Raw genomic sequence first — 17,249 nt, 5'->3', positions numbered from 1 at the left:
AATTCCCACTGCCAGAACTCCATATCCAATCCCCTCCCTTGACAGCTTTCCTATTCTTTATCCCTCTGGGAGTATGGATCCAGGGTCATTATGGGGTGCAGAAGGTGGAAGGCCTGGTTTCTGTAATTGCTTCCCCGCTGAACATGGGCGTTGGCAGGTATATCCATACTCCCAGCCTGTCTCTCTAATGGGACAGGGATCTGGGGAGGTGAGGCTCCAGTATACATGGTAAGGTTGTCTGCCCAGGGAAGCTATATTGGTGTCATGGTAGCATCTGCAACTTGATGGCTGAAAAGCACTAAGATATAAAGCAGAACAGATTGTTTAATAATCAGGAACTTATAGGTAAGAATAAAGCACATGAGATTTGGGGTCTTCATGTTGGAACAAGATAGGGAGTCTATTTTAGGTATATTCTAAGGGACCCATGACTTTACTAATTTTTGCCTGAGCCTGACAGCTAACATGCACATGGTGGGCTAAAGGTATTGTTTGGGGAGATGGTGTCCAAGTTGGAAATAGGACTAGAAAGCTGAAAGTTGTTTCTAAGAAAACAGTCATTTCATTTTTAGTGCCATAGAAGAATATCTGATGAGCATATTAAACATGACTTTTTCTTTTAGTAACAATGAGTATTACATATAATGTATAAAATTTGAGAAACTCAAACAGGAACCTAGGAAGTGAGTTATATTTAATCTGTAGTTATACCTAGATAAAACTACTCTTTGTCATTGATGTACTATTATTATTGCTATATTCTTCCTTGAGAAAGTAATTTTGTTTTTGGTCATCACTGCCTTTTTTTTAAACATAAATATTTATTTTTTTAAAAAGAATTTATTTATTTATTTATTTTAAAGATTTTATTTATTTATTAATGAGAAAGATAGGAGAGAGAGAGAGAGAGAGAAAGAACAAGACATCACTCTGGTATATGTGGTGCTGGGGATTGAACTCAGGACCTCATGCTTGAGAGTCTGGTGCCTTAGCCACTGTGCCACTTCCCGGACCATGGTCATCATTGCCTTTATGCTGACATTTTCAGATAGATAGATTGATAGACAGACAGACAGACAGACAGGCAGGCAGTATGACAATGAAGCTTCCTCCAGTATGGTAGGGATCAGACAGACACATTCCCAGCTGAGTGTACTTAGTGGTTCAGTGCTTCTACATTGCTGAGTCCTCACCCTAGAGAACGGAAAATTTTATATTGGAAATTCTTATCAACCAATTTCTCCTCTGACTAGATCTCAATTTAATGCAGAAAATGTTAGCCTGAGGGGCTGATTAGGTGGCAATACTGGCATAGGTTATTATTATTATTATTTTAGAAAATTCTTTTTTTATTATTTTATTTATTTTCCCTTTTGTTGCCCTTGTTGTCTTTTTATTGTTGTTGTAGTTATTATTGTTGTTGTTATTGATGTCACTGTTGTTGGGTAAGACAGAAATGGAGAGAGGAGGGGAAGACAGAGAGGGGGAGATAAATACAGACACCTGCAGACCTGCTTCACCGCCTGTGAAGCGACTCCCCTGCAGATGGGGAGCCCGGGGCTTGAACCGGGATCCTTATGCCGGTCCTTGGGCTTTGCGCCACGTGTGCTTAACCTGCTGCGCTACCACCCGACTCCCGGGATAGATTATTTTACAACTTCTTATCTTGATTTGAAGAAAACTTATTTAAAAACACACTTTCCGGGGGCTGGGCAGTATCACAGTGAGTTAAGCGCATATGGTGTGAAGCGCCAAGGACCGGCACTGTTTTATTTTTATTTTATTCATAATCTTTGTTTTTATTTTTATTTTTTATTTTTATAATTTTCTAAAATTATCTTTATTTATTTGATAGAGACAGCCAGAAATCTAGAGGGAAAAGATAGAGAGGGAAAGAGACAGAGAGACACCTGCAACACTGCTTCACCACTTGCAAAGCTTTCCCCTGTAGGTGGGGACTGGGGGCTCGAACCTGGGTCCTTGTGTACTGTAACCTGTGCACTCAACCAGGTGAGCCACCACCTGGCCCCTGCTTTTATTTTTTAAAAGATTTTATTTATTTATTTATGAAAATGATAGGAGGAGAGAGAGAAAAAACTAGACATCACTCTGGTGCATGTGTTGTCAGGGATTGAATTTAGGACCTCATGCTTGGGAGTCTTTATCCACTGTGCCACCTCCTGGAACACGTGACATACTAGTTAAATGAGAAAACAAAACAAAAAAAGAACTTCCTTTACGTGTCCTAGTGGATTAATATATAAGCGTTGGGGTCGCATTTCCTGGACTGCTGGTTTGGAATCTTAGAGCAATTTTTGTTTTTCTGCTGCTGCATGCCTGATGGCTATAACTTGCTGTTCTGCCTTTCTTTCTCTTTCAGGCTGACCATGGCATCTCTGGGTCCAAGTCTGAGTTCCAGTTCAGAAGACAAATTTCGAGTAAAGCTCCTAGATATTAATTCACAGCTAGGCACTGAAGATCTGGAGGCTCTAAAGTTTTTCTGCCAAGACTTGCTCTCCAAGAAAAAACTGGAGAACAGCAGGTCATCCTTGGATATTTTTGATCATCTCCTGGAAGAGGAGCTGCTGAGTGAGAAAGAGCCCTTCCTCCTAGCCGAACTCCTCCACAACAGCAAGAAGCTGTGGCTGCTACATCATCTTGACTACACCAAAAAGCAAGTGGAGAATTTGCTGCCCACCCAAAGGAAGATCTCTCTGTTCAGGTGAAGAGGGCTCTGTGTTGATGGAGCAGAGGTCACTCAGCTTCCGGCACGAGTGAGATGAGAGGTTGGGAGGGCAGCACGCCTTCAGCAGCTCTGGGTCTGGTGGTTGCTTCGTTTATATAAAAAGGGAAATGTTAACATAGAAACTTTTTTTCTTTTTACTTCCCAACCTCTGGACTTTGGGACACTCCTTCCCTCATGAGTCACCTGCATTCGGGAATTGACAAGAGAGTAATGCTTGAATCAGGACTCCAGGAAAGGAGGGCAAATGAGGGTGTGGAAAAGACTTAAAAAAAATTTTTTTTTGGGGGGTGGATTGTAGCGCACCAGGTTAAGCCACATAGTACAAATCGCAGGGACTAGCGCAAGGATCTCAGTTGGAGCCCCGGGCTCCCCACCTGCAGGGGGGTCACTTCACAGGTAGTGAAGCAGATCTGCAGGTGTCCTTCTCTCTCCTTTTCTTTCTTTTTTTTTTTTAATATTTTTTTAAATTTTATTTATTCCCTTTTGTTGCCCTTGTTGTTTTATTGTTGTAGTTATTATTGTTGTTGTCATTGTTGGATAGGACAGAGAGAAATGGAGAGAGGAGGGGAAGACAGAGAGGAGGAGAGAAAGATAAACACCTGCAGACCTGCTTCACTGCCTGTGAAGCGACTCCCCTGCAGGTGGGGAGCTGGGGTTCGAACCGGGATCCTTATGCCCGTCCTTGTGCTTTGCGCCACCTGCGCTTAACCCGCTGCGCTACAGCCCGACTCCCCTCTCTCTCCTTTTCTATCTTCCCTTCCCTCTCAATTTCTCTCTGTCCTATAGAAAAAAATTGAAGAAAAAAAAAAAGGTCACAGGAGCGGTGGATTCGTAGTGCAGGCACTGAGCCCCAGTGATAACCCTGGAGGCAAAAAAAAGTCTTTGGGGTCCTGGTGCAGGATTATGGTAAAGAACCCAAGCTGGGATGAGAGTTCTCAGCCGACACCTATTATAGGAGGATGGGAATTGTGCCCAGGTGCCAACAACCATCTCATAAACCTTGACCTCTCTCCCCATAAAATGATAACAACAACAAAGAGTAATGCCTATTGAGGCCAGACAAGCAAAGTGGTCACAGAGGTCTGTCCCTGGAGTAGGGAAAAGCATCATTTGTCCAAGTGTATATAGAGACTTTTATACATTTTTGGGGAGAGTAGCGAGATCAAATATAGACATTTTTGCCCAAAGAGTTAAAATATAGGCATCTTACTTAAGAAGGTAAGATGTAGGCATCGGGCCCGTCATGGATCAGATCTTAGCACTGACTTACCCATTCACAGACTGAGTGTGGGTAGCAAAGAAGTTTACAAGGAGGAGTCTGGAAATGCAGGTTTATGGCCTGGGTCACTAGACCCTTCAGGCTTGAGCTCTCCAGCTGGCTCTCCAGTTCTCTCAGGGTCACTGAGGGAATTCTGGAGATCACTATCTCCGAGCTGCTATCTAAACACCCAAGGAATGGTGTGAATGAAACATTCCATTTTCCTGGTTGTTGGTTATATGCTTATCCAGATGATCAGGCTGATTTGTTTTTTTTCTTTTTCTCTCTTTTATTTTATTTTTTGCCTCCAGGGTTATCGCTGGGGCTCAGGGCCAGCACCACAAATCCACTGCTCCTGGAGACCATTCTTACCATTTTGTTGCCCTTATTGTGCTTGTTGTAGTTGTTATTGTTCATGTTGTCATAGCTATTGTTGTTGTTGCATAGGACAGAAAGAAATTGAGAGAGGAGGGTAAGATAGAGAGTAGGAGAGAAAGACTCCTGCAGACCTGCTTCACCGCTTGCAAAGCGACTCCCCTGCAGGTGGGGAGCTGGGGGCTCAAACCCAGATACTTGTGTTGGCCCTTGAGCTTTGTGACATGTGTGCTTACCCTCTGCGCTACTGCCCAGCTCCCTTTTTGTAAAATTCTATTTATTTATTTATTTCGATTACATAGAGATGGAGAGAGATAGATATAAATTTTGATTAGATAGAGATGGAGAGTAGATGGATGTAAATTTGTGGAATGTATGTAATTTTTACCAATATTCAACTCCAGGACTGTAAAGTTAGATGATTTGGCTGGACTTGGGTGGGTCAAAACAGATGGAACATTTACCATATTTATTTTCTCAGATCACTTTATTGGGGGGGGGTTAATGGTTTTCAGTGTAGTTGTTCACGTGTCATTGTCATGATCTCAAATATACTTGATGCTGCAGTTGAACTGGAGACCTCCAGGACCTCAGGCATGAATGTCTTTTTGCATAACTGCTCTGCTTTTCCCCTGGCCCATTGCCTTTGAAAAGTGTAACTTTAATTACTTAATTAAGTTAATGCGGCACCGAAAAATGAACTCATGGCCTTGAACATACAGGATACCAGTGAGGGATTTCCTGGGCCCTGGTTTTGCGTTCTTTTTAAACTTAAGATGAATGAGGGTTCATGGGTGAGGAGAAGAGAAAGGAAAGACAGACACTGCTCCACCACCATGATGCTCCCCTGGTACCACCCCGAATCTGGGTGATGCTGGGACTTGAACCTAGAGCTTCACCCATGGCCTTGATCACTGCCAGGTGAGTTATATTTTTCTTTTGAAAAATTTTAATTATTTTTATTTATTTATTGAATAGAGACAGGTAGAAATCAAGAGGGAAGGGGATGATAGAGAGGGAGAGAGACAGAGAGACACCTACAGCACTGTTTCACAGCTTGTGAAGCTTTCCCCCGCAGGTGGGGACCAGGGGATCAAACCTGGTTCCTTGCACACTGTAACATGATGTGCACTCATCCAGGTGTCTTTTCTTTTTTGCCTCCAGGGTTATAGTTGGAACTCAGTGCCTGCACCATGAATTCACTGCTCTTGGTGGCCATCTTTTCCTTTTTTTTGTTTTGTTGTTGTTGTTGGATAGGACAGAGAGAAATTGAGAGAGGAGTAGAAGAAAGATAGACACCTGCAGACCTGCTTTACTGCTGGTGAAGCAACACCCTGCAGGTGGGGAGCTGGGGGCTCCAACCGGGATCCTTGTCCCAGTCCTTGTGCTTCATACTCTGTGTGCTTGACCAAGTGCGTTACTGCCTGCCCCTACCCGCAGGTAAGTTTCTCAGCCCCTGTGTTAACTTACCTTAATAAGACTCTTTGAAGCTCCAGGTTTCAGTATTTGAGTCTATAAATCAATTTAAGAATTGTCTTCTCGTGGGGCTGTGGTCATTCAAGTGAGAGTCTGTGAAAGCTCTTGGTTTATTCTGCTGTGCTCTGCAAGTGTGGGGATTTATCTGTCACTTTGGCTCTGTGTCTTAGAAACCTGCTCTACGATCTGTCGGAAAACATCAGTTCAGAGGAGTTAGCAGAAATGAAGTTCCTTATGAAGAACGACATTCCAAATACCTCAATGGTAGGTGGATCCTGTGGAATGGTGTCTGTGAACACTGCCTTCACTGGTGTTTGGACTTTCAGGAGGCCTTATCCCTCTTTGTGGGAGACAGGATCACACAGTGGATAAGAACCTGATTTTGGTGTCAGATGGGACTGCATTCTAATCCTGGTTCTGCAACTAACCCCCCAGTTTGGGGAAAATGATTGAGTCTCCATTTTTTTTCACTTGTCCAATTGTGGGCAATCCTACTATTTCTTTCCAGGACCATTCAGAGACTTAGATAAAATCATGGCTATGTATTACATGTGTGACATGTAGAAACTATGCAGTAGGGACCTGGGTGGTGGTGGCACAACCAGTTAAATGCACAGAGTACTATATTTAAGGACCCACTTAAGGATCCAGGATCAAGCCACACTCCTTATCTTTGGGGGGGAGGGAGTGTGGGGTTAAGCTTTATAAGCAGTAAAGCAGGTTTGCAGGTGCCTATCTTTCTCTCTCCCTATGTCTCTCTCTCCTCTCAAATTCTCTCTGTTCTATCCAATAAAATGGAAAAAATGGCCACCAGGAGCAGTGGATTTGTAGTGCTGGCACCGACCCCCAGTGATAACCCTGGAGGCAGAATAGAAAAAAGAAAGAAAGAAAGAGGTGCTGGGGTCCAGCCTCAGCAGGTTATTACAGTCTTCCTGAAGGAAAAGGGGAGTTGGCGAGAATGAAGTGAGAGTTGCGTCTGCAAGTTCAAATGCAGGAGAGAGGCATCTCTGCTTACTCCCGGCAGAGCTTTATTTTTTAAACATTTTTCACCTGGATACAGTTAACATCATGCAAGATTATTTTTATTAACATCAAAAATAACTTCAAACATTATTATAATTTTAGGTATGTACTTCTTAAAAGTTCCCTTGGTCTGGGATAGCCTGCCCTCCCCTTTGTTTTGACCATCTGTGTGGCCTTGGTGTGGCTTTCTTCAACCGCTTCTCTGTTCTGACCATCTGTGTGAATTATCATTCCTTTCTGGAACTCAACCCGATAGCCTTTCTTCTTAACCCATTCTTGGATGGGTTTAACTAGCTCATTCAGACCAAGTCTTTTATAATATCTCGTAAACTGTCTACCTAGAGAAATCTTCTGCAGTAAAGTAAGCACAAACCATGGGGGCTCCTTCTGGATAACCTTTGCATATATGAGAGTTTACTAACTTCTACCCATATACCCTTAAAATTAACTAGTTAACTACACAACCTCTATAGTCATCATAGATACCTGTAAGTGGAAGCAGGGTGGTGGTGGTGGTCTGTGGGCGAGGGTAAGTAATGGGGCCTTTTTATATTTAGGTGGAAACCAGTCTGCCACTCATTCTATGAACCACCCATAGTTCTGGTTTTTGGTCTGAGTTCAGCTAATTGAGAAGCTGCAGTGGTGACAAATAGCTCTTTTTCTGAAAACCTCTTACTGAGTACAGCAGCTTCTGCTCCTAGGCCATTTTTAGTCTTGTTACACTCACTGCCATAATTGTTGTTACCATATACCTCCCCTGGGGATCTTTTTTCATCATCTCCAGGTAATATTTGTGTATGTCCAATATAGCCAATAAGTCCTCAACTACCAATGTAATTGAAAATCAAAAGGATGAATAGCTTCAGTTTGGGCCAGGACCTCCCATTCTGCAGGCAGTCCCAGCCTGCCCGGACTATGTCAGACAGCAGACTTGACTTTGCCTCTGCCAAGAAGGAAACCATGTAGTAAATGGTTAGTGGCTAACAGAATCCATTGTGTTTGATGAGACAGACAGAAATGTCAAGTGGCCAGTAGTGGCAGAGTAGTGGTAGAGTGAGTCATTCTCTCCTTTTTTTTTTCAACTTTTAAAAAAATCTTTATTTGTTGGATAGAGAAAGTCAGAAATTGAGAGGGAAGGAGGTAATAGAGAGGGAGAGAGACAGAGAGACACCTGCAGCACTGCTTCACCACTTGTGAAGCTTTTCCCCCTGCAAGTGGGGACCAGGGGCTCAAACCTGGGTCCTTGCACACTGTAACATGTGTGCTCAACCAGGTGCGCCACCACCTGACCCCATATGAGTGAGTCATTCTCAGTCCACTAGATAAAGTTTCTGAGGCATGGCACTTTAGTGGTGTTTTCCGTGTAAGGTTTCTATGATAAACAAATGAGACATGTATGTATGTATTTATTTGTTTATTTATTAATTATTAAAATATATATTTATTTATCTTCCCTTTTGTTGTCCTTGTGTTTTTTTCCATTGTTGTAGTTATTGATGTTATTGTTGTTGGATAGGACAGAGAAAAACAGAGAGAAGAGGGAAGACAGAGAGGAGGAGAGACAGACAACTGCAGACCTGCTTCACTGCTTGTGAAGTGACCCCCCACCCTGAAGGTGGGGAGCTGGGGGCTTGAACCGGGATCCTTAAGCCAGTCCTTGTGCTTTGCGCCACCTGTGCTTAGCCTGCTGTGCTACCGCCCGACTCCCTATTTATTTTTTAAAAAATTATTTATTTCCTTCAGGAAAGAGAGACACCAGAGCATTGCTTAGTTCTGGCATATAGTGGTGCCAGAAATTGAACCTAGGATTTCTGGGGTCTCAGGCATGCAGTTCTGGTGTATCATGGCTATGGTATCATCCTGACCAGGAAATGAGACAGATGTTAGAGGGTGTGTTTTATGAAGGGTTGTACAGTTGCTTTGAGCTAATAGGTGTGTGCATGTGTGGCAGGGGCAGGGCTAGGACTTTGCACATGCATAATTTTACTGCTCCTGGCCCGAACGTCTCATTTAGATAGATACAAAGAAAGGGAGAGCTACCACAGTAGTGGGGCTTCTGGGGTCATAGGATTCCTAACCTCTAACTGGGCTGCATGTATGGCAAGGCATATATCCTTCTTGATGAGCTTTTAGCCCTAATGTCTTTGGTTTTTGATATTAATGTAGTGCTTATATGCTAGTACGCTTGCTGTTTATTTGTGCTTAAATATATATTTTTACTTTTAGAGCTTTATTGAGTAATGGTTCACAGTACGTTCTTATTTTTTATTCTTTATTTATTCACTGGATAGAGACAGTCAGAAATCAAGAGAGAAGGGGGTGATAGAGAGGGAGAGAGACAGAGAAACGTGCAGCACTGCTTCACCACTTGCAAAGCTTTCCCCCTGCAGGTGGGGACTGGGGGCTCAAACCTGTGTCCTTGGGTGTTGTAACTTGCGCGCTCAATCAGGTGCACCACTACTCAGTCCCCCACATTTGCACTTCTTTTTAAAAAAATTTATTTATTTATTCCCTTTTGTTGCCCTTGTTGTTTTTCATTGTTGGTGTAATTATTGTTGTTACTGATGTCCTTATTGTTAGATAGGACAGAGAGAAATGGAGAGAGGAGGCGAAGACAGAGAAGGGGAGAGAAAGGTAGACACCTGCAGACCTGCTTCACCGCATGTGAAGCAGCATCCTGCAGGTGGGGAGAACCAGGATCCTTGTGTTGGTCCTTGTGCTTTGCGCCATGTGCGCTTAACCCGCTATTCTACCACCCGACTCCCCAGTCTTTTTATTTTTCATCACTCCCATCACCGAAGGTCTGTGTCTCCACTCACCCCACCTCCATAGATGACCATTAAGCTCTCCCACAATCTTAGAGCTTGACCTTTTTTTTTGTTTTCTTCTTCTTTTTCACATTCATCTGTTTAGTTCTCTGTGTTCTACAGATGAGTGAAACCATTCTGTAGCCATCCTTCACCTCCTTACTTGCTTCACTGAGCACCATCTTCTCCCGTTCCATCCACTATGTCCCAACTAGGATGCTCGTTATACTGCTCACTTTAAGGAGGTGATTAGGTGTCAGTCATTTTTCCCTTTCAGGCAAATAACAACTTGTGACAAGTACATTAATTTGGGAAAGGACCAATTTTCAAATTAGATACTACAATATTACTTTAAGCACTGTACACAACTGTTACTTTTTTTTTTTTAACCAGAGCACTCTGGCTTATGGTGGTGTGGGGGCTTGAGCCTGTGACCTTGAATTTTGCGCCACCTGCACTTAACCCCATGAGCTACCACACGACATCCCAATCGATATTTTTTGACAAATACCTTTTGTGAGAATGATGTTGGTAGCTCAGTGAATGTTGATAGTGTCAGGTGTGCAGATTGGAGCAGGTCAATTTTTTTTCTTTCTGGCCTCCAGGGTTATTGCTGGGACTTGCTGCTGGCACTATGAATCCGTTGCTCTTGGTGGCCTTTTTTTTTTTTTCCATTTTATTGGATAGGACAGAGAGAAACTGAGAGAGAAGGGGAGATAGAGAGGGAGAGAAAAAGACAAACACCTGCAGACCTGCTTCACTGCTTGCAAAGCATCATTTTCTTCCCTTATAGGTGGGGAGGGAGGACTTGAACCTGGATTCTCATATAGTTCCTTGTGCTTTGTAGTATGTGCGCTTAGCTGCCCCCTCACCCCCGTGAGTCTTTTCCTTCTTCCCAGAACCTTTTGTATCTTTTCTTTTGCCTCCACACTTTTTTTTTTTTTTTTTGCAATTTTTTCTCTTGGGGAGTTGACTTGTTTTTAAATTTTATTTATAGGACAGAGACAGAAATTGAGAGGGAAGGGGGAGAAAGAGACAGGAAGAAACAGTGAGACACCTGCGGCACTGCTTCACCACATGTGAAGCTTCCCCCCTGCAGGTGGGGCTTGGGGGCTTGAACCCAGGTCCTTGAACATGGTAACATGTGCTTTCAACCATGTGCGCTACCACCCTGCCTTGCCTCCCTGGGAGTTGACTTATTACCACTCACTGGTTGTTTCCAAATCTTGGCATTACAAAAAACCATAGCAACTCTTTTCCAGTCATGAGCATTCAAAAGATTTCATCTTCTGTCAGAGGAAGACGTAGTGGGGGTTGAATTAGTATGTGGAAAACTGGGAAATGTTATGCATGTACAAAGTATTGTATTTTTACTGCAGAATGTATACCATTAGTCCCCCAATAGAGAAATAATAAATATTTAATCTCCTAAATTTACATCATCAGAGTAATTAAATCACTAGTTATAAAATCAACAAATAAATAAATAAGAAAAAATTATCAAAGTGTGACCCAGGAGGTGGCACAGTGGGTGCAGTGTCTGATTTTCAAGCTTCAGTTCTTGGCGTTGCACATGCCAAGGTAGTGTTCTGGTTTCATTTTCTCTATCTCTCTTTCTTATATATAAATAAATAAATCTTTCCAAGAAAAATCATCAAAGGTCAGGGAGCTGTGAGAGCTGAGCAGCAGAGCACAGGACTTGCAGATATGAATCCCTGGCCCTGACTATGTCAGAAAATCAAACGATTTTTTAAGAATTACAATAATAAAGGAAAAAAGTTTCTTTGTTTACCTGTGGCACTGAATGATTGAATTTATTAAATCTTTTGGTCAAGTTTCTGAAAATTGCTTTTTTCTTCTGATTCTCAGTGATTTCAGATTTTTTAAATTTATTTTCCCCTTTTGTTGACCTTTTTTATTTTTTGGATAGGATGGAGAGAAATGGAGGGAGGAGGGGAAGACAGAAAGGGGGAGAGAAAGAGAGACACCTGCAGACCTAAGTCACTGCCTGTGAAGCGACTCCCTTGCAGGTGGGGAGCAAACCGGAATCCTTACGCCTGTCCTTGCACTTTGTGCCATGTGCGCTTAACCCTATGCGTTACCGCCTGACCCCCGTGATTTCAGCTTTATCCTTATTCATCAGGGTAAGATTTAGTGCCTCTTGGCCATGCAGGTAATGTAAGATGAATGAGTAGGGGACCGGACAGTGGTGCACCGGTAAGCGCACACAATTCTAAGCTTAAGGATCGCGCAAGGATCCGGGTTTGAGCCCTGCCTCCACTCCCCACCTACAGCTGGGACACTTCTCGAGCAGTGAAGCAGGTCTGGAGGTGTCTGTTATTCTGTCTCCCCCTCTATCTCCCCCTCCTCTCTCAATTTCTGTCTATCCTATCCAATAAAATGGAAAAAAGTGGTCGCCAGGAACAGTAGACTCATAGTGTAGGCACTGAGCCCCAGCAATAACCCTGGAGGCAAGAAAAGAAAGAAAGAAAGAGAGAGAGAGAGAGAGAAAGAAAGAAATAAAGAAAGAACGAAAGAAAGAAAGAAAGAAAAAGAAAATGAGTGAATAATCAAGAGACAAGTAAATGTGACTGCATTAATTTTCTTGCAGACCTCTCTAAGTTTCCTGGCATATCTGGAGAAACAAGGTTTCATAAATGAAAACAGTCTGGAGATCCTGGAAAAACTCTTCAGCAAGTGTTCACCTAGTCTTATGGGAAAAGTAGAAAAATACAAAAAAGAGAAAGGTAACTCGATCTGGGAGACGGCACAGTGTTGAACTTAAAAACAAGGTCCTCTGGTGGCGCAGCAGGTTAAGCGCACATGGCACAAAGCGCAAGGACCCGCGTAAGGTTTGAGACCCCCGCTCCCCACCTGAAGGGCCTTCCTTTCTCTCCCCTTCTCTGTCATCCCCTCCTCTCTCCATTTCTCTCTGTCCTATCCAACAACAGTGACAGCAGTAATAATAATAATAACAACAACAACAATGATAAAAAAGGGCAATAAAAGGGAAAAAAATAGCCTCCAGGAGCAGTGGATTTGTGGTGCAGGCACTGAGCGCCAGCAATAACCCTGGAGGAAAAAAAACAACCAAACAAGGTCCTGGGTGGGTTTGGTTTGGCTCTGGCATAGTGTGTACCATAGTCATGATTTAGTTTTCTCTCTCAGTTTATTTTTGGATAACCCAGGTCAGGGCAGGGAGTGAGAGGAGAGAGAGAGAATTCTCTGTCCACCTGTGAATGCTGAAACTTTATTTTTATTTCCTTTAATTTTTTAAAAAATTAGTGATTAAATAATGATTTACAAGATTATAATTCTATAGAGTATAGCTCCACATCACATCCACCACCACAGTTCTGGGCCCCAACCCTCCCAGTGAAAACCTCCATAGTCGTGGACAAAGTCTTGGACACAGTTTCACTACTTCTACTGTGTGTGTGTGTTCATATGTTTCAATTATATAAATTTTACATATTAATGAAATCACCTGCTAGCTTTTTTTTTTTAACCTCTTTACATAGTTCACACAGCATAATTATCTCCAGTTCTATCCATTTGGTCCCAAAGAGCAGGAGACCATCTTTTTTTAATTTTATTATTTATTTATTTTATTATTTTTTTGGAGGGCAGGGAGTTACCATCTTTTTTTAGACTGCAGAGCAGTATTGCATGGGGTTCACATCTCATGACATTAAAAAATAAAGTCCTGTCCTCTGTGTAGAGGTTTCATATATCATTTATTGAATTAAAATATTTTATTTTATTTTATTGGTTGGATAGAGGCAAAGAGTAGTTGAGAGGGTAAAGGCAGAGAGGAAGAAAGAAATAGCCACCTGCATCACTGCTTCCCCACCCTGCCTTGCACCCCCCTTGCAGGTGGTGCCTGGGGCCTTGAACCTAGGGCCTTGCATATTATAATGGACGCACTCTGTAATGTGTGCTTGGTGAGCTGCCACACAGACCTCCCCTCAACCAACATTTTTATCCAGTCATCTGTTGAAGGGGTTTTAGGTTGCTTCCACTCTGGCTATTGTAAATAATGCAGCTATGAACATAGGGGTGCATATGTCCTTTCAAATTAGTGTTTTCACGAGAGGCTTTGTTTTTATAATTAATGTGTTATTCTTCCACAATAGAGTGCCCCACAGGAGTTAACGCAAGGTAGTGGTTAGATTATTTTGGTTATTTGAATGCTGGAAAAGGCAGTCTAGTTTTGTAAGTATTATACTTGCTTCAGTAAGTCTCAAGGGCTGAACTTTATTTCAGATGTATTCATTTTTATTTATTTATTTTTAACTCTTTATTTTCTTTTTGAGAGAGACAAAGAAGAAAAGGCAGGCAGAGAGAAGAGACATTATAGCACCACTCCACCACCACCCATGAGTTCTGGTACCATCTCTGCTCCTCCTATGTGTTGTTGGGACTCAAACCCAGTACCTCATGCATGCCACAGTGTATGCTCTACCAGATGCACACACTATCTCCTGGCCCCAGATAGAACTTTATATCATAAGAATTTTAATTTGTATTATTATTATTTTTTTTTTCTGTTGTGTGATCTCTTTTAAGTGAAAAATAGAAAAAAAAAAAAAAGGTAGGGACTGCTCTAGTCTCCAAAGGGAGGTTGGGTCATCCTGTCCTGCCACTCGAGGAAGACAGGTCCTGAAGTGAGTGCAGCCTAGAATGTTTCTAGCTATGAGCATGGACTGTGAGCTCAGACTGACAGGGACTCGAAGTTACACAGGCTCCTGTGCTAAATATGAATAGACATGGGTCCTGGGTCAGGTAGATGGGGTAAATGGTTAAGTTATTTATTTATTTATTTATTTATTTATTTATTTATTTATTTATTTTACTAGAGCACTATTCAGCTCTGGTTTATGGTGGTGTGGGGGGATTGAACCTAGGACTTTGGAGTCTCAGGCATTGGAGTCTCTTTGCCTAACCATTATGCTCTCTACCCCTACCCACACAATTAATTTTATTCATAGATTTTTTTTTCAATAATCGTAGCTATTCTCTGCCCTAATCCAATAATCTTTTTAGCCCTTTTCTCTACTCTGACACTATCTTCTCAGACAATAATTTTGTCCAACTCCATGTTATCTATCAAACTCAAGCAAAAACCAATGAATAGTTGTGGGCCCCTAGGAACATGCTTAGAATGGACCTCCTAGCTTCTTTCCACCCATAGGTCCTTATTTCCTCTCATCTGCTCTGTTCCATTTTTTTTTTGTTTGTTTCCTGTTCATCAATTATTTTTTCCTGCTTTATATCTTGCCATCTTTCAGCCACCAAGTTGCAGATGCTACCATGATTTCATCCTGACTTCCCTGGGTAGATGATCTCACCAATGTATCCTGGAACCTCACCTCTCCAGAGTCCTGCCCCACTAGGGAAAGATAGAAACAGTCTAGGCGTATGGATCAAACCGTCAATGCCCATGTCCAGCAGAGAGGCAATTACAGAAGCCACCTTCTGCAGCTCATAAAGAATTTTGATTCATATGCCCAGTGGGAAAGAAATGATAGGGGGAAGATAACCAGAGGGCTCTGAACTCCTACTCCATCAGGGCCCAGAGAGAGAATAGGAAAAAGGGAGGGACATTTGGATGTAGTAATAGGTGTAGGTGTGACTTGGAAAGGAAGAGAAGATGGGATCATAGGAAAAAAATGGGCAAATATATACAAATATAGACATGTAGTAGAAATAATAGTTAACCCATACCTGCAACCTTGGGAGAACTGCTGTAGCTTCCAGTGGAGGGACTGGGGATCCAGAACTCTGGTGGTGGGAACAATGCAGAGTTCTACCCCTGTTCCCCTGTACTTTTGTAAATCAATATTAAATCACTAATACAATTAAATAAAAAAAGAAAAAAGAAAGGTCATATATTATTTTAGGCAACTCAGTAGATTCCTTTTTTGTTTAATATATATGTATTAGATGTGTATTATAATATACATCATACTTCATATATAAATAACATGTATATACATTATGATATATATACATATATATTATATTCCTTATCCATATAAGGAATATAGAAGTCACCATATTTGACTATTCTTGTAGTACTTTTAAAAAAATTTTTTAATATTTATTTATTTTCCCTTTTGTTGCCATTGTTGTTTTTTTTTGTTTTTGTTTTTTTAAATTTATTTCTTTATTGGGGAATTAATGTTTTACATTTAACAGTAAATACAATATTTTGTACATGCATAACATTCCCCAATTTCCCATTTAACAATACAACCCCCACTACGTCATTTATCATTCTTCATGGACCTGTATTCTCCCCACCCACCCACCCCAGAGTCTTTTACTTTGGTGCGATATGCCAATTCCATTTCAGGTTCTACTTGTGTTTTCGTTTCTGATCTTGTTTTTCAACTTCTGCCTGAGAGTGAGATCATCCCATATTCATCCTTCTGTTTCTGACTTATTTCACATAACATGAATTTTTCAAGGGCCATCCAAGATCGGTTGAAACCGGTGAAGTCACCATTTTTTACAGCTGAGTAGTATTCCATTGTGTATATATACCACAACTTGCTCAGCCACTCATCTGTTGTTGGACACCTGGGTTGCTTCCAGGTTTTGGCTATTACAAATTGTGCTGCCAAGAACATATGTGTACACAGATCTTTTTGGATGGATGTGTTGGGTTCCTTAGGATATATCCTCAGGAGAGGAATTGCAGGGTCATAGGGTAGGTCCATTTCTAGCCTTCTGAGAGTTCTCCAGACTGTTCTCCACAGAGGTTGGACCAATTGACATTCCCACCAGCAGTGTAGGAGGGTTCCTTTGACCCCACACCCTCTCCAGCATTTGCTGCTGTTACCTTTTCTGATGTATGACATTCTCATAGGGGTGAAGTAATATCTCATTGTTGTCTTTATTTGCATTTCTCTGACAATCAGAGACTTGGAGCATTTTTTCATGTGTTTCTCAGCCTTTTGGATCTCTTCTGTGGTGAATATTCTGTCCATGTCCTCCCCCCATTTTTGGATGGGGTTATTTGTTGTCTTGTTGTTGAGTCTGGCAAGCTCTTTATATATGTTGGTTTCTTCTAGTACTTTTAAAAAATACTTTACAGGTGAAATTTCAATTCATTTGGATTAAGTTGGTACATAGAACAACTCAGAGAAATGCATTCTAAATTTTGTTAATCTTTATTGGATAGAGATATCCAGAAATTGAGAGGGGAGGGGGAGATAGGGAGGGAGAGAGATAGAGAGACACCTCCAGCCCTGCTTCATCACTCGAAAAGCTTTCCCCCTGCAGGTGGGGACTGGGGGCTCGAACCCAGATCCTTACACATTGTTAACATGTGTGCTTAACCAGCTGTGCCACCACCCAGCCCTGAGAAATACATTTTATTTTCAAATTGCTAGCCAGTTATTTCGGGATTATTTAAACCCGTGAGTTATTTTTCTGTTGATTCAGACTGTAGCTTCCTATTTGTATAAAACATACAGCTCGTCCTCACTAAGGGTTATATAGAAATACATCTTATATATATAATGCTTACCACCTTTGAATATTTTTCTCTTTTTTC

At 41.7% G+C, this 17,249-nt stretch overlaps 1 protein-coding gene and 1 long non-coding RNA gene across 3 annotated transcripts in view; both read left to right on the top strand.

Moving 5' to 3' along the window:
- LOC132539405 (uncharacterized) overlaps positions 1–17,249 on the top strand; it is a 211,673-nt gene that overhangs the window by 159,483 nt on the left and 34,941 nt on the right. The window lies entirely within an intron of this gene.
- The window catches only part of LOC103111249 (caspase-10), a 37,675-nt gene that overhangs the window by 822 nt on the left and 19,604 nt on the right, over positions 1–17,249 (top strand). Inside the window, exons 2-4 of the mRNA XM_016187022.2 lie at positions 2,381–2,722; positions 6,026–6,119; positions 12,297–12,432. Of these exons, the coding sequence (XP_016042508.1) occupies positions 2,388–2,722; positions 6,026–6,119; positions 12,297–12,432 (565 nt within the window). The 5' untranslated portion in view covers positions 2,381–2,387. The remainder of the gene's footprint in view (positions 1–2,380; positions 2,723–6,025; positions 6,120–12,296; positions 12,433–17,249) is intronic.

Source organism: Erinaceus europaeus, chromosome 7 (genome assembly GCF_950295315.1).
Source record: "Erinaceus europaeus chromosome 7, mEriEur2.1, whole genome shotgun sequence".
Taxonomy (NCBI): domain Eukaryota; kingdom Metazoa; phylum Chordata; class Mammalia; order Eulipotyphla; family Erinaceidae; genus Erinaceus; species Erinaceus europaeus.
This window is presented reverse-complemented; position numbering and strand designations above follow the sequence as displayed.